This window comes from Phocoena phocoena, chromosome 15, assembly GCF_963924675.1.
Source record: "Phocoena phocoena chromosome 15, mPhoPho1.1, whole genome shotgun sequence".
Lineage (NCBI taxonomy): Eukaryota > Metazoa > Chordata > Mammalia > Artiodactyla > Phocoenidae > Phocoena > Phocoena phocoena.
Window position 1 is genome coordinate 34773210 of NC_089233.1, and position 18929 is coordinate 34792138.

Consider the following 18929-nt stretch of genomic DNA (forward strand, 5'->3'; position numbering starts at 1 on the left):
ACCTGGCCCCAACGTTTGACCTGGCCAGCCACCTGGGAGAGTGGGGAGTGCTATTCACCCCGGAAAGGAGGAGCTAGAACAGTCCTGCCCAGACTCCACCCCTGCCAGGGGCTCCAGGCACATGGGGCTCCAAGTCTCCATTCCATGCAGTCGGGGTCACTCCCTAGAACGTCAGCTTCGTGAATCCAAGGCTGAGAATAGAGCAGAGTCAGCACACGGCAGACACTTTGTCCTACTGAATGTATACCCCTGGTGCTCATTCGTGCTCCATGATGATGAACAGGTGAGGCAGAGTCTACCAAGGGCTCAGCTCAGCGCCCAGCGCACATCAGCGCCCTGTAGACGTTGGCCGTGGCTCTGTGACTCCGTCCTTGGGGAGGGATGGGGTGGCTGGAGCTAGAGTCAGCGAGCAGCGCTCAGGTGGGGATCGTTTCAGGGCGAGAGTCAGCTGTACTGCTATGAGGTGGCCCCCGAGCAGCCGGCATTGAGCCCAGGTAAGCCCTGCTCCCCGCCCTGTGCCCCCTCCCTTCCCCGACCCACTCTGACTGTCCTCCACGGTGTCACTGATAGTGACCCAGTGCCTCCTGGAGAGCGTGCTGCAGGGGGTGGCCCTCGTGCCCCGGCGAGCACTGGCCGTCATGGGCTGCGAGGTGCTTCGCGTCCTGCAGCTGAGCGACACAGCCATCGTGCCCATCAGCTACCACGTGCCCCGCAAGGTGAGGGGGTCCTGCGTGAGGGACTGGGAGGGCCTGGGGGAGCCTGGGGGCCTTGACCTCACTGCCTGTGGGCTTGTGTGCCACCAGGCTGTGGAGTTCCACGAGGACCTGTTCCCGGACACTGCAGGCTGTGTGCCCGCCTCCGACCCCCATGCCTGGTGGGCTGGTAGCAACCAGCAGGTAAGGCCAAGGCCTGGCTGACTGCTCCTGGCCTGCACCACCGGCAGCAGCCGCGTCCATGGCACGTGGTACACCTGTGCACTAACTCAGCTGCCTGGTGTCCCCTATCCCCACCCCAAGCCCTCCTGCCTCACCTGCCGGCCTCTACCCACAGGTGCAAAGGGTCAGCCTCCACCCAGCCTGCCGACCCCACCCCAGCTTCACTTCCCATCTGGTACCCCCTGCAGAGCCCACCCCGGAAGAGGCCCAGCCTGCAGAGACACCTGTGGGTGATGCGGACCCCAGCGTGAGTATCAGCGTAGCCCACCTGGCTTCCCCGTTGCAATGCTGAAGCAGGGGCCCCAGGTCAGGGCAGGAGTGTGTGACCTGCCCAATGGTCTCAGAAACGCAAGAAGCATAAATGAAGAAACTCCGTGTTCTCAAAATTGAGCAAACGCCTAGAAAGTGAGACTTTCATATAAAATCTGGATTTCTAGTTTCTCTTGAAAGATCTTTTTTTTTAATTAATTAATTTATTTATTTATTTATTTTTTGGCTGCGTTGAGTCTTCCATTGCTGTGCGCAGGCTTTCTCTAATTGCGGCTAGCGGGGGCTACTCTTCGTTGTGGTACAAGGGCTTCTCATTTTGCTGGCTTCTCTTGCTGCGGAGCACGGGCTCTAGGGTGCATGGGCTTCAGCAGTGTGGCACACGGGTTTCAGTAGTTGTGGCTCATGGGCTCTAGAGCGCAGGCTCAGTAGTTGTGGTGCACGGGCTTAGTTGCTCCGTGGCATGTGGGATCTTCCCAGACCAGGGGCTCGAACCCGTGTCCCCTGCATTGGCAGGCAGATTCTTAACCACTGTGCCACCAGGGAAGACCCTCTTGAAAGATCTTGACCATTCTGGGCCCACCTTCCCAGGAGCAGCAGCTGCTACCTGCTGTCCCACATGCTAATGCTCAGCTCACCCCATGTTACCTCCTGCCCATCAGCAATTGCGTCCCCACCCCACATCCCACGGTGGGGCTTCCTGCCTACCCCAGTGTTCCAAAGTGATGACCCCGGCATCCCCTCTCTCTTTGGCTGACCACCCGCCTGACGGGGCTGCTGGCTGACCAGAGCTTTTCTCCCAGGAGGGCTTCTCCTCCCCTCCCAGCTGGCTGACCTCACCCTCCACGCCCTCCAGCCTGGGGCCCTCACTCTCCAGCACCAGCGGCATCAGCACCAGCCCCAGCCAGAGGTCCCTGCAAAGCCTGCTGGGTAAGTGCCTCAGCGCGGGGCTAACCCCCTACCACAGGAGCCCTGTCCACCCCCACCCCAGCCACCCTCCTCTGCACCCCAGTCCTGCCTCCCCCCACAGTCCCGCCTCCCCTCCTGGAGGAGTCACTTCTTCGCGGGATGAAGAGAGTCTCACCTGTAAGAGGGTGGCCTAAACGTTCCGAGATCCCTCGAGTCTCGTTCTGGGCGAGTTGTGTTGGCTGGACTGGCAGAGATCTGGGCACACAACCTGCACGGTCCTTTGCTGAGGGGAGCAGGCAGCCTGGACTCAGGACTGGCCCGGGTCCTCCTGCAGGACAGCGCGGGGCAGGCAGGGCACCCTCACCTCATGTGGCTCCATGTCCCTGCTGCCCGCCAGGCCCCAGTTCCAAGTTCCGGCATGCTCAGGGCACCGTCCGGCACCGAGACAGCCACATCACCAACCTCAAGGGGCTCAACCTCACCACGCCTGGCGAGAGCGACGGCTTCTGTGCCAACCGGCAGCGTGTGGCCATGCCCCTGCTCAGCAGTGGTGGGCAGGTGGCTGTGCTCGAGGTGAGGGGCCCCACCCTGCCGCGCTGTCCCCATGTCCCTGCAGGACGCTGAGGGCGTCAGGTGCCTACACCAGCTCACATTCTCTAAGCACAAACCAAGTGCCCAGCATCCCATGCGGTGTGTGGGGGGTGCTACTCTTATCCCCATTTTACAGATGAAAGCAGTGAGGCACAGAGAGGCTTAGTGACCTGCCGGGTCACACGCTGTGTAAGTGGTGGAGCTGAGAATTGAACCCAGGCCACCTGAGCCCCAAGCCTGAGCTCTTTCCACCACTCCATGCTGCCTCCCTCACTTTCCGGGGCTTGGCACTTGGGGCTCAGAGCGCAAGGTGGCTGAGGCAGAGAGCTTGGGCCACCTGGTGGTGCATCGTCAGCTGCAGAGGGTGTGGGCCCAGGCATGCCGCTTGCCCTGCTGCCCTGGGGACCGGACTCTCCTGCACGTTACTGATGGGCCTCGGGGTGGGGGCACCTCCCACAGCTGCGGAAGCCCGGCCGTCTGCCCGACACAGCACTGCCCACGCTGCAGAATGGGGCAGCCGTGACCGATCTGGCCTGGGACCCCTTTGATCCCCACCACCTCGCTGTGGGTAAGGAGGCTGGGCACTGGGCTTGAGGGAGGGTCCCAGGGTCCTCAATGGGAACAGAGAAGGGGGGCCTTGGGTCAGCAGTGATGAGCCTGTGCTCTCTGCAGCTGGGGAGGATGCCAGGATCCGACTGTGGCGGGTACCCCCAGAGGGCCTTGAGGAGGTGCTCACCATGCCTGAGGCCGTGCTCACAGGTCAGGGGGGCCTGGGTGAGGGCTGGGGGGTGGGCGGTGGCCCCTGAGGGGCTCAGTGTCACCCCATGCCTCGCCTCCAGGCCACACGGAGAAGATCTATTCTCTGCGCTTCCACCCGCTGGCAGCTGACGTGCTGGCCTCCTCTTCCTACGACCTTACCATTCGGATCTGGGACCTTAAGGCTGGAGCAGAGCGGCTGAGGCTGCAGGGCCACCGGGATCAGGTAGGACAGCTTTGGGGGCAGGCGCCCAGCCACAGGGCAAGAGGCTGCTTCTCACATGCCCACCTGCCCCCAGATCTTTGGCCTGGCCTGGAGTCCTGATGGGCGGCAGCTGGCCACTGTCTGCAAGGATGGGCACTTGCGGATCTACGAGCCCCGGGGTAGCCCTGAGCCCCTGCAGGTGAGCAGGAGGGGCTGGGGGCGGCCCTCAGACCTGGGGTGGGGTCCCAGCTGGGCCTCATGTACTGTATCCCAACAGGAAGGCCCAGGGCCTGAGGGGGCCCGTGGAGCCCGCATTGTCTGGGTGTGTGATGGTCACTGTCTCCTGGTGTCTGGCTTTGACAGGTGAGAACTCCGGGACCACTATTCCCATCCCCAGATTTCAGCAGCCACCTGTGCCCCCTCCCCCATATACACATACACCTGTCAGGCATGCAGAAGCTGTCCCCAACTCTCATTTATTGGACAGGTGGATGGATGGATGGATATATGGATGGATAGATAGATGGGTGCATGGGTGGATTGATGGGAGGGAAGGAGATGGGGAGGAATGAATCAACTAGGGGCCCAGAGGGATGAAAGCCATCCCTGCTGCAGAGCCCATATCTGGTGGCGATCAGACGAAGCACACAAAACACAGAACCAAGCCTCCTGGAGAGGTCCAGGGGATGGGCATTTGGTGCTCTGAAGGAAGGATCAGGGAGGGCCTCCTAAGAGAAGTATCATCTGAACTGGGTCACAAAGGGGTTGGTAAACACAGACCCGGAGGAGAGGGCATTCACCTCTGGGTGGAGTGGCCCAGAAGGTGACCAGCCTGGCTGGAGCAAAGGGCCTGGAACAGAATGTGGGGAGAAAAGTCCAGACTTAATAGCCACGGTGGCCATGGGACAGGAGTGTGCTGAGGAGGGGCAGAGGGGGCAGAAGTCCGGGAGGAGGCAGGGCGGCAGGTTAGAAAGCTATTGTATTAGGCCAGGCCAGTGGTTCTGAGGCTGGGTTAGGAAGGAGGATGGGCAGAGGCCTCTCCTCCCACCCTGAGGCCCTCAGGCCTCCAGCCCCGCAAGATTGGGGGCCTTGCTGGAGTCCTTGCCATGCCCCAGGCCCTTCCAGCTCTGAGGACCTGCTTCTGCCCCCCTGCAGCCGAAGTGAGCGCCAGCTACTCCTGTACTCGGCTGAGGCCCTCGCCAGTGGCCCCTTGGCAGTGCTGGGGCTGGATGTGGCTCCCTCGACCCTGCTGCCCAGCTATGACCCAGATACCCGCCTGGTGCTGCTCACGGGCAAGGTGGGCTGGGGTGCACAGGCGGGGGCTTTGGGCAGGTGAGAGGAGTTGGGGGGAAAGGCAGCTAATGCTGGCCACCTCACTGTTGCTGTCCCCCCAGGGCGACACCCGCGTGTTCCTGTATGAGCTGCTCCCCGAGGCCCCCTTCTTCCTGGAGTGCAACAGCTTCACATCGCCTGACCCCCACAAGGTGAGCCCTCGCACACGCACAGGCTCCCTGGTCCTCCTTCCGTAGGTGGGACCATGGGCTACCCGCCCTCTCGTGGCCATGTGCAGGACTGCAGGGGCCTGTGGGGCCCTTGAGTCACTGGGCTGGGTGGGGTGTGCCCAGCAGCCTCCGGAACTGTTTTTTGTTGTTGTTTTTTTAAAATTTATTTATTTTTGGCTGTGTTGGGTCTTCGTTTCTGTGCGTGGGCTTTCTCTAGTTGCGGTGAGCGAGGGCCACTCTTCATCGCGGTGCGCGGGCCTCTCACTGTCGCGGCCTTTCTTGTTGCGGAACACAAGCTCCAGATGCGCAAGCTCAGTAGTTGTGGCACACAGGCCTAGTTGCTCCGTGGCATGTGGGATCTTCCCAGACCAGGGCTCGAATCCGTGTCCCCTGCATTGGCAGGCAGATTCTCAACCACTGCGCCACCAGGGAAGCCCGGGAACTGATTTTTAAACTCAACCATTTGTTAAAAATTAAACTATGTAAGTTTAAGTTTTATGAACCCACAAATAAGTTACAGTAAAGACCAAGGCAATAGATACTTAATTTATCACTTTCTAATTATTTTACTTGACTTCACTATTATTTGTACTGTTGAGGTTATTTACGTCTGTGGGCCCTGTCTGGCAGAAATATTGTATCATGGGCTGCTACTGCACATCTCTTCCCAAATCTGCATTCACCCAGTCATGTTAGTAGTGTGAAATTGACATGGTGGGAGTTTTCACACCATGGAAATAGGCAAACGCTACAAACGCAGCATTTCCCCTCCAGAGAGCTAGTTGTTAAATATCACACCACTCTCCAGGGATAGGCCTTGGTCCTGATGGTCCTAAGTGAGGGGGCCCAGGTGCTCAGTGTGAGCTCTGGACTCCAGCCCCAGCTCAACTCCCTTGCCGCCCCAGGGCTTCATTCTCCTGCCCAAGACGGAGTGTGACGTGCAGGAGGTGGAGTTTGCCCGATGCCTGCGACTTCGCCAGACCTCCCTGGAGCCTGTCACCTTCCGGCTGCCCCGAGTCAGGGTGAGGTTGGGGGCCCAGCATGCCAACGCCCAGCACCCCCTGCCTAGCCCCTGTCAGAGGCTTTGGGGCCTGACTGGTCTTGTCACCAAACTGCCCCACTCACTGCTCTTTGGGGCACCTGTTCCTCTTACTCTGCTGATGTTCTGAAACTTGCAGAAACCTCAGATTGGGGTCCTGGGTCTTGCCATGCCCCCCTCCCAATGGATGCCTGTGTGCCCTAGGCCTTTGGTCAGTACCTCAGGGCAGCCCCTTACTCCCTCCCTGCAGAAAGAATTCTTCCAGGATGACGTGTTCCCAGACACCGCCGTGAGCTGGGAGCCGGTGCTCAGTGCTGAGGCCTGGCTGGGAGGCGCTAACGGGCAGCCCCGGCTTCTTAGCCTGCAGCCCCCTGACATGACCCCAGGTAGGATGAGGGACTGGGCTGGGGGGGCAGGTAGGAAGCAGGGGAGTGGGTGGGGGTTGGAGAAAGGGGCAGAAGGCCCAAGTCTGAACCTCCATCCCTGCTGGCAATCAGAAACCTCTAGTGCTCCCAGGGATGGGGTGGTTGCTCTTTGGACTTGGTCTCTGAGCCCCTGGAGGGCAGGGCCCAGGGTCTGTGTTTCCATCACAAGCCCTCCACCCCCAACACACGTGCGCACGTGCACACAGCCTGGTGCCGAGGGCAGGCCTTGTGAACCGAAGTGCCACCTCTGGACTCTCTGCCATGGAATCCCCCAGGGGCTGGTACCAAGCGGTTAGGCCAGGAGGCCCCACCAAAGGGGCTCTCTGCTGCCTGATGCTTGTTGCTATCCCACCCCAGTGAGCCAGGCCCCCCGTGAAGGCCCAGCCCGGCGGGCCCTATCCTCAGCACTCTACCTGGAAGAGAAGTCGGACCAGCAGAAGAAGGAAGAGGTAGGCATGGAAGAGGGCTGGCCGCTGGGGTCACAGGGCCCTGGCTGCTCCTGGTGACTGCCCTTCAGTTCTCTAGTCCAACCCAGATTGGGCGAGGAGCGAGTGTCACCCACTTGTCAGTTGGACAGGGAAGACCTTCCAAAGCCCTGAAACTGACTGCTGCCGCCCCCAGGGCACAGGGCTCAGGAAGCCAGGGAAGGGTGGAAAGAGGCCCCACCCTAGCCTGGCCCAACCCAACCAGACCCAAGTGCGCTGGGGACCCTGGTGCATATTTGAGCGTCTGAGGCAATATGTGGAGACAGCTGCTCTGTGACTCTTATGTTCCGTGTTAGAGTCTGTCTGTCTCTGGCTCCCCCGTCTCTGTCAAGGTATCTTTTTCAATGAAAACCATCAGCTTTGTCAGGGCTCTAATGAAAATGATTCTCCCACAACTTTGAACCTTGGGGTTCCAGCCTTGGGATCTGACATTCTTGGGGTCAAAAGCCCTGTTCCCTTCCCACCTCTTCTCCCGTCCCCTCTCCCAGCTGCTGAGTGCCATGGTGGCAAAGCTGGGGAACCGGGTGGACCCGCTCCCACAGGACTCCTTCGAAGGTGTGGACGAGGACGAGTGGGTGAGTGGACGAGTGGGCCCTGTTGCCTGTCCCATCTCTCCCCGACTCACGCCTGCCGCATGCACCACCCCCCTCCCCCAGGCCCTCTCAACTCCCTCCTACTTCTTGGTTTATCTCCCCAGGACTAGCCTGCCCACCAGCCACCTCTAGCCTCACCTGCCACTGCTGCCTCCTTGAACCACCTGGTGCCCCTTCACACCTCACGTCTCACCCTCAAACTGGAAGCCACCTCTTGGCCGGGGCACACCTCACCCCAGAAGGCCTGGCTTCCTTTGGGTCTTGGACATTTCCGTAGCCTCTGGGCCCTGCTGCAACCCCCATGGATTGTTTGCATCTCTGCATTTTCTGGGACCAGCTGCTTCTCCTCAGCTACCTGCTAGCATGTGGAGCCAGGGGCATGGGGGTGGGGTGGGCGTGAGGGCTCAGTGGCGTGTCCCTGGGCAGCCGTTGGGCTCCCTGTCCCCTCTACTCTGACCTGGGCTGGTCCCAGCTTGGGCTGGCTTCGCCCAGCACCTTCAGTTATCACATGCCGTCCTATCTTGCCTGCTGTTCCAGTTCTGGTCAAGGGCCTAGGGGGCTGGCCCTCCACCAGGCCGTTTGGAGCCAGCACCAGCCTCAGGGGCCTGGGACCAGTAGCCCTGCTCCCCAAACTTGAAGCCAGGAGGAATGGGCATCACAGAGCTGATAGCCCAACGAAGGGGGTGTGAGCCCCGCAGGGACTAGCCTGCATGTACCCTGGATGTTTTTAGCAATTAAACTTTTCTAAGCTGGCCACCTTTCGTGCCGCTGTGGTCTCTGGCTGGCTAGAAGGGGAAGGGGACAGGAGTATGGGTGAGGTCGGTTTGGCCCTGGGCTCCCGCTTGTCCCAGGCCTCACTCTGCTCCTGCTGGGAATTCATTCATTCATCCAACACGCTAGTATCCAGCAGGGCTCTGGATGGCAGCTCCTGTAATGAACAGGAGAGACATGGCTTCTCAAGGCACTTAGTATAGTCTTAGTAGGCCAGGGTGAGCCGGACCATGTGCAAGTTCGCAAATAGACAGTGCAAGGAAGGCTGTGAAGTAGATAAACTATGTGAAAGGGAGCCACGGTGATGCAGGAGGAGACTGTAGTCAGGGTCTGAGAAGCGATGTTTAAGCTGAGAGCTAAGACCTGAAGGCCACAAAGGCATGGAGAGAGCCCTGGGAAGAACGTTTCAGACAAAAGGAAGGGCAGCCAGGGTGCTGAGAGAATAAAGAATTTGGAGAGTTGGAGGAAAGGAAAGAAGGGTAGTGGTCCAAATCATAGTAGGAGGCAGCCCGACTCTCATTCACTCAACAAACGTTTGTTGAGTGCCTTCCATGTGCCAGTCACTCTTCCAGGTGCTGATGCCCAAGAGTGGAGAAAAGAGATCAATGTCCTGCCCTCCAGGAATCCACATTCTAGTGGGAGGGAACAGATAATAAACATAAAGATGAATGAATGGTATAATTTGATAGAATGTGGTAAGAGCTTCAGAAAAAAATAGGAGGGATCAAGAATGGGGCTCCCCTGGTGGCGCAGTGGTTGAGAGTCCGCCTGCCGATGCAGGGGACACGGGTTCATGCCCCGGTCTGGGAAGATCCCACATGCCGTGGAGCGGCTAGGCCCGTGAGCCATGGCCGCTGAGCCTGCGCGTCCGGAGCCTGTGCTCCGCAACGGGAGAGGCCACAACAGTGAGAGGCCCGCGTACCGCAAAAAAAAAAAAGAATGGAGGTTTATGGGTCTTCCCTGGTGATCCAGTGGTTAAGACTCCAGGCTTCCACTGCAGGGGGCACTGGTTTGACCCCTGGTGGGGAAAATAAGATCCTGCATGTCACATGGTATGGACAAAAAAAAAAAAAAAAAAAAAAAATGGAGGTTTAAACCAAATACAAGGGTCCCTGGTGGCGCAGTGGTTAAGAATCCGCCTGCCGGGCTTCCCTAGTGGCGCAGTGGTTGAGAGTCCGCCTGCCGATGCAGGGGACACAGGTTCGTGCCCCGGTTCGGGAAGATCCCACATGCCGCAGAGCGGCTGGGCCCGTGAGCCATGGCCGCTGGGCCTGCGCGTTCGGAGCCTGTGCTCTGCAGCGGGAGAGGCCGCAGCAGTGAGAGGCCCACATACTGCAAAAAATCAAATCAAACCAAAGAATCTGCCTGCCAATGCAGGGAACATGGATTCGAGCCCTGGTCTGGGAAGATCTCACATATGTGGAGCAACAAAGCTCATGCGCCACAACTGCTGAGCCTGGGCTCTGGAGCCCATGCTCTGCAACAAGAGAAGCCACCGCAGTGAGAAGCCTGTGCACCGCAACGAAGAAGAGCCCCTGCTCACCGCAACTAGAGAAAGCCCGCGCCCAGCAACGAAGAGCCAACGCAGCCAAAAACAAAAAACAAAAAAAAACAGACACAAAAGGCCGCATGTAGTATGATTCCATTTCTATGAAACATCCCGAAGAGACATCCATAGAAGAGGAGGCAGATTAGTGGTCACGAGGGGCTGGGGGAGGGGGAAATGGACAGTGACTGCTCATGGGTATGGAGTTGCTAAGGCTGGGCTGAAAATGTTCTGGAACTAATGGTGATGGTTACACAATTCTGTGAATATACTAAAAAGCACTGAATTATGCATTTCAAAAGGGCAAATTGTGTGGTGTATGAATTCTCTCTCAATAAAGCCCGTATTAGAAAAGAAAAGGAATGGAGGACAAGTTGCAGCGATGGTAGGGCATCAGGGTGGCCTCACTGAGAAGGTAACATTGGAACAAAGACTTGAAGGAGGAGGGAGACGAGCCCTCCTTTCCAGACAGGGAACCTGGGATGAAACCTACTTTGAAGTTTCCTGTTTTCCTAAATATTTGTGAGAATTTGACGTCTTACTCATTGTTTGTGAGGTGTTGTATGTTTATTGCATGTCTTTTAGTCCCAAATATTTTGGCAAAATGAAGGGAAGAAATAGTACACACACGCGCGCGCGCGCGCACACACACACACACACACACACACACACACAACATTTGACCGGTGTTGTTCTGTTGCTCCTAGCGCCCCAGGATAAGCAGGACGGCCAGAGGGTCCTGAAACCGCCCATCAGTAGCCTCCGGTGGTCGCCGGAACGCCGGAGGCTGAGGCAGGCCCCGCCCCGACTCCGCCCACGGGCCATAGGTCTCCGCCCACGCCCCGCCCTTTCAGAAGCAACGCGCATGCCCAGCGCACGCGCTCTTCGCAGCTTCCCTTGACCTTTGACCCGCCGGCCGCCCTTGAGCCGGGGCCGAGGGTCCGGGAAGCCGGAGCCCGTGTCTCCGAAGCACAGTGGCCGCCATGGTGAGGCATGAGGAGGGGAGGGGAAGGGAGGCAGTTTCGGGGCCGGGGCTGGGAGCTCCGCCTGGACTGCGGGCGCCGCGCGCCACCTGCGTTCCCGGCGGGGAGCGGGGACTGGGGTGTCGCAGCCGGGGTTTACTGAGGCGGGTGCTGGCGACCTCGGGGCCAGGGAGAGCCTTCTAGCTGGAAGGCAGGGCGGGTCTGGCATGCCGGGAAATACCGAGCAGATGCGATCGCCGTGTGCGCCAGCCACGTGCCGGCAGCCCAAGGTGGAGGTAAGTCCGGCCCGCGAGCCCCTGCTCGGTCCCCGAGCTAGTTGATGGTGTCGCCCTATTATCGTCCCCATTTGAAAGCTGGTGAAACGGGCTCCGGGGCTTTCACGAGGAAGTGGCAGAACTGGGACTTGAACCAGACCCTGCAACACCGAAAACTGAGCGTTTCTGCGGTACCATTGGCACCCAAAGCAGGCCCACAGATCTGGGCCACACTGGCTGCGTTAGGTCACCTGGGGACCTTTAAAAGTACAGGGTCCTGAGCTCTATCCCCGGATAGAGGATTGTTGAGTGATTGAGGCAGTGGGTTTGGGGAGCCACTTATTAACTGATAGTGTTAAGGATAAGGTAGGAGCTTACAAGTGCCAGGCCCTGAGCTGAGGCTTATGTAGATTCCCATTTAATTCTAAAGAAGTTGGTGCTCTCATTGTCCCCATTTTACAGATAAACAATCTGAAACTCAGGGCATCTGACTTTTCCAGGGTCACTCATCCCAGTTTTGAGCCCAGCTGCTCTGTGTCCTGAGACTACACATAGAACCACATTGTTCCTGCCTTGTAATAGTCACTGCCATTTTCTGAGGACCCTGCCCCCCACCCCAGCTGGGTCCTTCACACACATTCCTGCATGTGGCTCTGGAGGAGTTGGTACCTTAAAGGAGAAAGCAGGCGAGTCCGTAAAATAGGACAATATTAATAGGAAAATGACATGAGCTAAGTCTTTTATATATATATATGTATATATATATAAATTTGTTTATTTGATTTATTTTTGGCTGCGTTGGGTCTTCATTGCTCGGGGCTTTCTCTAGTTGCAGGGAGCAGGGGCTACTCTTCGCTGTGGTGCGCGGACTTCTCATTGCAGTGGCTTCCCTTGTTGCAGAGCACAGGCTGTAGGTGCGCGGGCTTCAGTAGTTGTAGCACACAGGCTCAGTAGTTGTGGCTCGCGGACTCTAGAGCGCAGGCTCAGCAGTTGTGGTGCACGGGCTTAGCTGCTCTGCAGCATGTGGGATATGTGGGATCTTCCCGGACCAGGGCTTGAACACGTGTCCCCTGCATTGGCAGGTGGATTCTTAACCACTGTGCCACTAGGGAAGCCTGACATGAGCTAAGTCTTGAAGGATGTTGGGATTAGACAGTATTGGAGTAGGAGAGAGGATGTTCATTGGGTTAATGGGTATGGAGTTTTGGGGGGATGGATAATGAAAATGTTATACAGCTCTATGAATATCCTAAAAAGTGCTGAATTGTGCACTTGAAAAGAGTGACCTGTGTGGTGTATGAATTCAGAATAAAGAAGGAGGGGAGCCGATCCTGGAGTAGATGGTGTGGCTGCAGTACGTGATATGGAGAGCAATGAGGGGAGAGAAAACTAGAGAAGTCATTTGTAGCCAGAGCTGGGGGTGCCAAGCTGGGGGTAGACTGAATTGGCTGGCAGTGGCAGCAGAGGTAGGGTATTGTGTGCGTGTTTTGGGAGGATGGCCAGAACCCTCCTTCAGCAGAGGGAGTGGGAGGCATTTGGAAGCCCTGTCAAGTGTCACGTTCATTCAGATATGTATCGGGCACCTGCTGTGCTAGCCACAGCCCAGGCCCTGGACATACCATGGCAGATGTGACAGTTGTGGTCCTGACCTCCCTCCTGCCTAGTTGTGATGCCAGCAGCTGTTTGCCAGGGCCCTGGGTGAAGAAAGCCCCCTTTCTATCTCCATGTGTCCTTGAGAAGAGGGTGAGTCAGTGGCTGTCTCTACCCACCAGCCCAAGGTCTGAAGGGAACTTTGCACATCCATCTGTCCAAAGCCAGGTTGCCTTCTTGATGCACTTCACACAGGACAAACCACATTCCTTAGGGCTTCCCAACCCCCCACACTGCCTGTGGTCCTTTGCCCCAGCTGCAGGGCTTTGGTCCCGCATTGTGCCACGTTGCTCTCCAGGCAGGAAAGCATATGTGCCATCTGCAGTGTCCCAGGCATGGAGTCTCATGGCTCTGACCTCTGCTCCTTGACCAACAGCTTGGCCTGAGTTGGATGCTGTGTTGGCCAGTTGCTCTTGCCCAGGGTCTTCAGGCCCGAGCATCAGTCAGTGGATTATGGGGTGTTTTAGGGCTTTCTGGGAGAGGCCTCAGCCAGTAACTGTCTTCATCCCCTGTGGTAGCTGCTGGCACAGCTGTGCTCCCCATGAATCCTCAGCTCTGAGCACAGCTGACCCACCTGGCACTTGGTAGGTGTCTGGGTATTGAGTAGGTAGCTGAGAAGCTTGGCTGCACCTCTGATCTCTAGATCATTCAGCACCAAGCAGGATCTGGTCTGGAAGCAGAGGCAGCTCTTGAGCTACTCAGGTGTCCACTTTTTACATGCCTTGCCTTCTGAGGGCCTTAGCCCTCCTATAAGGGGGTATTATTCTCTCCATTTTGCAGATAAGAAAACTGAGGTTCAGAGAGGTTGAGTGATTGCCAGGGCCACACAGCTGGCAAGAAGCAAAGCAGGGACCCAGGTTATGTCAGCCTGACTAAAGCAGCCTTCTCACTTCTCTTCCATGCTGCTTCCAGCTCCCTGGGAATGTAACCCAACATTTTGCAGCTTTTTCCCCTGAGGAATCAGAGGATCTATCAAATGAGCTGCTGTGTTGGGTGGAACTTTGTTACTCTCCAGTGCCTGGCCAGTGTCAGGTTTTGGGAAACAAAGAGTAGTAATAAATGAAAATCAACATTTATTGAACACCTACTATATTATCAGGGTCTGAGCCAGGCACTTTATAAGGATTACCTCATTTAATCCCCGTGACAGCCCTATTGTTGACCACAATAGGAGAGGAAGCTGAGGCTCAGGGAGACTGGGGAACTTATCCAGGGTTCCCAGCTGTCATTTGCACACAGGTGATTCCAGAGCTTGTCTGTGTAACCTCCGCATCACTGCCTCCCCCAGGAGATGCCTCCTGCAGGAACCTTGGTAGCTGTGGTGGGTGGACCAGGCAGCTCCCTTGGATGGCTGGGGTAGCCTCTGAAACTTTGCAGGAAGCCCAGCCTGTCCTGCAGCTATGGAGCTCTGGCAGCAGGAACCATGGGCAGGGGGTGGTAGGGGAGCTGCCCAGTTAGAGCCTCAGCTCTTAACGTTCATTATTTAGCAACAGTCACCACCTGGGCAGAGAAGTAAACACCTGACTACGAGGCAGTGCAGGCAGTGGGATGGGGCTGCTGTCAGGTGTGGCAGCAGAAGGAGGTGTGGTCGGAGGCCTGGTGGGAATTCCTGGCCAAGGGAACACTCGGAATCACCTGCTGTTAAGCCTCTCAGTCCCTCAGACAGGACCAGCTGTCCATCTCAGAGCCTCCTGCCTGACTTGGGAGAGGCTTTAGGCAAGCGGGGGTTGGGGGAGAAGCCAGGTGAGACTTTCCCGTCTGATCCTCGTTAGTCTATTCACCTCAGTGCAGCGCCTGCAGCCCCGCCCCTCTCTCTGATCACTGGAGAGTCTTCGTGGTGTGAAATACGGGGCTTATGAAATTTCCACCCACTTGTGAAATCCAAACCCACTTCCAATTTATCAATCCCCGCTAATGGCCTGGAACCGCATCCCACCCCACCCATTAGGAGGCCAGCAAGGCCAGTTCTGGAGTCGGGGTTCCACTGGAATCTAACAAGCCCCTCTTCGGCCTCTGGGTTGGGTCCTGATCCTTGTCATGTTGTTCAGTCGCCCTCCCTGCAGACCCCAGGATTCTGTGTGAGGTGGGCAGCCTGGGGATAGCTGATAGCACTGGCTGTGGGTTTTCTGCCCATCTTCCCCCAGGTATTAGTTGTGTGTCCTCATGTTGGTCACTAAACCCCTCTGTGTTTCAGTGTCTTGAGTTGTTGGGATTAGATGGCACAATAGATAGAATGTGTTTGTCACAGTGCTCAGCACCCTGGCTAAGTCCATTCTTGGTTGTTGGAAACCACTTGGATGTGCCATGTGAGCAGTGGTGACCTGCCGCGAGCATTCTCCGGGTGTCCTCCACGCACCCACGTTTGTACCAGCTCACACACACACGTGCTGTCTGTTTGTAATCCTTGGTCACAGTAAGATCTGTATGTTTCCCATCTCACCCGCCTGCCTCATCTTACCTCCTACTATTTTACAAGACCTCTGGGCTCTTGGCTGCTCCCAGGCATCCCCTACACTTTCTCCCAGTTGGACTCACCCTGGTCCCCCTGCCTAGAAAGCCCCCATTTTCCCATCGAGATTCTACCTGCCAGGAGAAGTGCCGTTGCCTCCCAGAGTCTCCCTGTCCTTCCTGAGGTGTCCCTCCGGTGCCTTTCCACGCCTCTGGTCATGCTTGATGAGATGCCCCACTTGTCTCCATGGTGCATTGGCCCACGCGGTCTTGGGGTAGAAGACGCTCGCGCTGCGCTGCAGTGGAGGGTTTCCCACAGGGCCGGGTCCTGGGTATCTTTGTGGTCACAGTGCTAACTATCAAGCAAGGTTTGAGTGAAGGAGTGAGCCAGTGGAGGAACAGGGGTTGGCCTGCTCTCCCTTACCACTTGGTCCCTGCTGTGTTTGTCTAAATGCCCACCTAGTGGGCTTTGCTCCTTGAAAGTGGAGGGTATTTTGGTCTTTTGTTGTGTTGATTGGAACTGACTTGAATAGTGTGGGGAGAATTAGAATGGCACTGCGTTTCCCCACCAGTAAAGGTTGGACCAGCCAAGTACAAGAAGCTGCCGGTCGTGGCAGAGTGAATGGTGGGTCTGGGACCGGCCCTGAGTTCTGGTTCCCAGGCCACTTTGCCTTGGCTCCTGTCCGCCTCTTCCAAAGGATGAGGGAGAGTCCCGTCTGCCTCTGGGGATTCTCTTGGGTGCCCCCCTCCCCCGCTCCCCAGGCCTGCTGTCCCATGGGCACCCGAAGCCACCCAAAGCAGAAGCTTTTTATCAGGGTGCTTTGGAGGAAGTGATCTATGGCTGCTGCTCTGAGCTTCCTTACCTCAGCAATCCAGAAGTCTTGTTGCACAGCCACCACTTCCAGGGTCCATCACTGGGGGCTCTGAGAATGTAGCCTGCTAATAGGTGCCTGCTTTGCTCACAGGCCAAGTACCTGGCCCAGATCATTGTGATGGGCGTGCAGGTGGTGGGCAGGGCCTTTGCCCGGGCCCTGCAGCAGGAGTTTGCAGGTAAGCTTGGGCCTCTGTCTCCTTGGGCTGGGAGATCCTGCCTGGCTCAGATTTTCCCGGTAGCTCTGGGCCCCTGCCTCACACTGGGCCAATTGTGAATGCAAGGGCCCTCTGTGGGGTGGGGTTCTGGCAGCTCAGGTAGCCTGGGGCACTTCCCATTGGGGGGGCAGACTACTAGATCTTGGGACAATCCTATAAAAGGGAGACCTGATGGGCGTGAGCATCCGGCCAGAAATGGGCACACTAGCCCTCCTGGCCACCTGTTTTTGTAAATAAAGTTTTATTGGAACAGCCATACCTCTCTGGCTGTTTTCGAGGCAGAGTCCAGTAATTGCAACACAGACTAGTTGGCCTGCAGAACCTAAAATACTTATTCTCTGACCCTTTAAGAAAAAGTGTACTGGCTCCTGAATCTAGAGGTGTTGAAAAGGAAGAAGTCACCCAAGGCAGCCTGCTTTGGTGGCCTAGGTAACCATAGGGCAGAGCCACGCTGCCTCCCCCTGCTTGCAGCTTCACTCTGTTCCCCACAGTAACCTAAACTCCCCAACTTGCGATGCATCCAGGAGGTAGAGGCCAGGGGAGAAAAGAGGGACAGGGTCATCTCATGGTCTAGGTTGGGGACCTGATGCCAGGTTTGACCAGCCCCTGCCCCTGTCCTCACTTTACTACTGCCCACCCCCAAAAAATCCACTCCTGGAGAAGAGATACCCTCTGGCCCGGCTTGTCTCCTCCCTCACGCCACCTGGCAGCGGTGAGCTGCCCACGTGGAAGGCCTGGGGGAGCTCCGGGCTGCTGAGTGCCAAGTGCTCACCCGTGTGTCCCCACAGCCAGCCGGGCAGCAGCTGACGCCCGGGGGCGCGCGGGACACCAGTCTGCGGCCGCCTCCAACCTCTCCGGCCTCAGCCTCCAGGAGGCACAGCAGATTCTCAACGTCTCTAAGCTGAGCCCTGAGGAGATCCAGAAGGTGAGGCCACCAGGCCAGCTCTGAGACAAGCAGACCAGAAGTGGGTATGGGGCGGCAGTACACCAGCGTTGGGGGGGGGAGGGGGGCAGCAGAAACGGGCAGGAGCGGGGGCTCTGGCTGCGGCCAGCTGGGATTCGAAGAAGCCACTGTCACTTGTCAGTGTTTAGGCCACAGGCAGCGGTGGCAGAGGCGTGGGCCTCCCTCAGTGGGCACCTGTCCGCTTCTCCGCCCCTCAACGGCTCCGGGTGCCTTAGCGCGGCGGAGGGGGCGAGCCCTTTCGCTTTCCTTTTTGTCATCTCCTAGCTTCCCCTGCCTCTGTAACCCAGGGACCCTCACCGTCTCCCCTCCTCTGCAGAACTACGAACACCTATTCAAGGTGAACGATAAATCCGTGGGTGGCTCCTTCTACCTGCAGTCAAAGGTGAGTGCTGAGACGGGGGCAGGCTGCGGGGCCGCTTCTCACTGGGCCTCCCTCTTTTCCAGGCAGTTCAGAGCTTGGCAGGAGAAAGGTCCCTGGGGCGCAGGGAGCCCCCTGAACTGCCAGTCCCTCAGGGCTGCCAGCTCCATGTGGCCCAGCCAGTGGGGCTGTGTTGGCCTGGGCCCTGTGTCACCCTGGACAGTGGTGCCCCCAGCAGCCGAGGCTTTGAAGGGCCAGGACTGCTAGCTGGTGGAGTGCTGGAACCAGCTCTCAGCTCCCAGACTCAGTCAGTGCGTCCCCAGGCTCCTCTGTTTATATTCCGCTCAGGCTATTACCTCTGACCTGCCTGCTGCTCTCCAGGGAGCTGGAGCTGGACCCGGGGAGGGAAGGGGCCATCCTGCCTAACTGTTTGTGACTCCCTCCCCAGGTGGTGCGAGCAAAGGAGCGCCTTGAGGAGGAACTCAGAATCCAGGCCCAGGAGGACAGAGAGCGAGAGCAGCCGCCCAAAACGTGACCTCTCGGTGCCTCACACCCCACCCGCCCACCTCTAATTTATAGCTCGGTAATAAATGTCTTTTCCGCATTTCTTGAGTGCGCACGGCCAGATTCCAGAAGGCAGGCTGCTCTTCCCGCCAGCCGTGGGGCTGTGCGTGCAGGGGAGGGGAAGTAGTGGCATCTGCCTGCCCGTTCTTGGGCCTTTGACACCCAGCGGGGCCAGTGTGGGCAAGGTTGGCTAGAAGCCAGCCAGCCTGGCCCTGCTCGTCTAAGGAAGCTGGTCGCGTTCTGTCAAGTACCGGCCATAGCCTCTCCTGCTGTCGCAGTACCAATGCCAGGCCCTCCCTCGGCATCACCATCCTCAGGTCTGCCCCGCCCACCCTGCTGGTGGATGGAGCTCGGGCCCCTGGGCTCTGTCACAGGCCACCTTTCCCTGACCTGGGTTGGGCTCTAACACCTCAGTAATCTGGGGGGAAAGCTCCAGGGTGTGGCCGGAAAAGAGGAGCTTTTGCCAGCCTCTCATTGCACCGAGGCCAGGGAGCCAGGCTTCCCCATAGCTAAGGCACTCAACAAAGTCATGGCAGGCAGTGGCGGATGAGTACCTGAACCTGCGATGTGTTGTCCAGAACCTTCCATCTCAGCA

General features: G+C 57.8%; 2 protein-coding genes across 3 annotated transcripts in view; both read left to right on the top strand.

Moving 5' to 3' along the window:
- CORO7 (coronin 7) overlaps nt 1–8457 on the top strand; it is a 57710-nt gene extending 49253 nt beyond the window's left edge. Inside the window, exons 11-28 of one of the 2 annotated variants that reach the window (XM_065893650.1) lie at nt 437–494; nt 571–716; nt 804–896; nt 1051–1161; nt 2006–2132; nt 2509–2684; nt 3162–3270; nt 3375–3461; nt 3542–3684; nt 3758–3862; nt 3941–4026; nt 4819–4960; nt 5058–5147; nt 6071–6187; nt 6455–6590; nt 6987–7078; nt 7603–7689; nt 7812–8457. In XM_065893650.1, the coding sequence (XP_065749722.1) occupies nt 437–494; nt 571–716; nt 804–896; nt 1051–1161; nt 2006–2132; nt 2509–2684; nt 3162–3270; nt 3375–3461; nt 3542–3684; nt 3758–3862; nt 3941–4026; nt 4819–4960; nt 5058–5147; nt 6071–6187; nt 6455–6590; nt 6987–7078; nt 7603–7689; nt 7812–7817 (1911 nt within the window). In that variant the 3' untranslated portion in view covers nt 7818–8457. Of the gene's footprint in view, nt 1–436; nt 495–570; nt 717–803; nt 897–1050; nt 1183–2005; nt 2133–2508; nt 2685–3161; nt 3271–3374; nt 3462–3541; nt 3685–3757; nt 3863–3940; nt 4027–4818; nt 4961–5057; nt 5148–6070; nt 6188–6454; nt 6591–6986; nt 7079–7602; nt 7690–7811 lie in introns of both variants that reach the window. The other variant, XM_065893649.1, reaches the window with a different exon arrangement.
- A 2756-nt stretch (nt 8458–11213) lies between these two features.
- Nucleotides 11214–18374, top strand: PAM16 (presequence translocase associated motor 16). The gene is made up of 5 exons (XM_065893215.1): nt 11214–11282; nt 16325–16409; nt 17237–17373; nt 17729–17794; nt 18219–18374. The coding sequence occupies exons 1-5, from the start codon at nt 11214–11216 to the stop codon at nt 18303–18305; spliced, it is 444 nt and encodes a 147-aa protein (XP_065749287.1). The 3' UTR covers nt 18306–18374.
- The last annotated feature ends 555 nt before the right edge of the window (nt 18375–18929 follow it).

Excerpts from the sequence above, each read along its gene's own strand:
- PAM16 (XM_065893215.1), top strand. The coding sequence starts at position 11,214 with ATGCCGGGAAATACCGAGCAGATGCGATCGCCGTGTGCGCCAGCCACG. Across the intron at positions 11,283-16,324 it reads GCCGGCAGCCCAAGGTGGAG|GCCAAGTACCTGGCCCAGAT; the intron begins GTAAGTCCGGCC and ends CTTTGCTCACAG. Across the intron at positions 17,795-18,218 it reads CCTTCTACCTGCAGTCAAAG|GTGGTGCGAGCAAAGGAGCG; the intron begins GTGAGTGCTGAG and ends CTCCCTCCCCAG.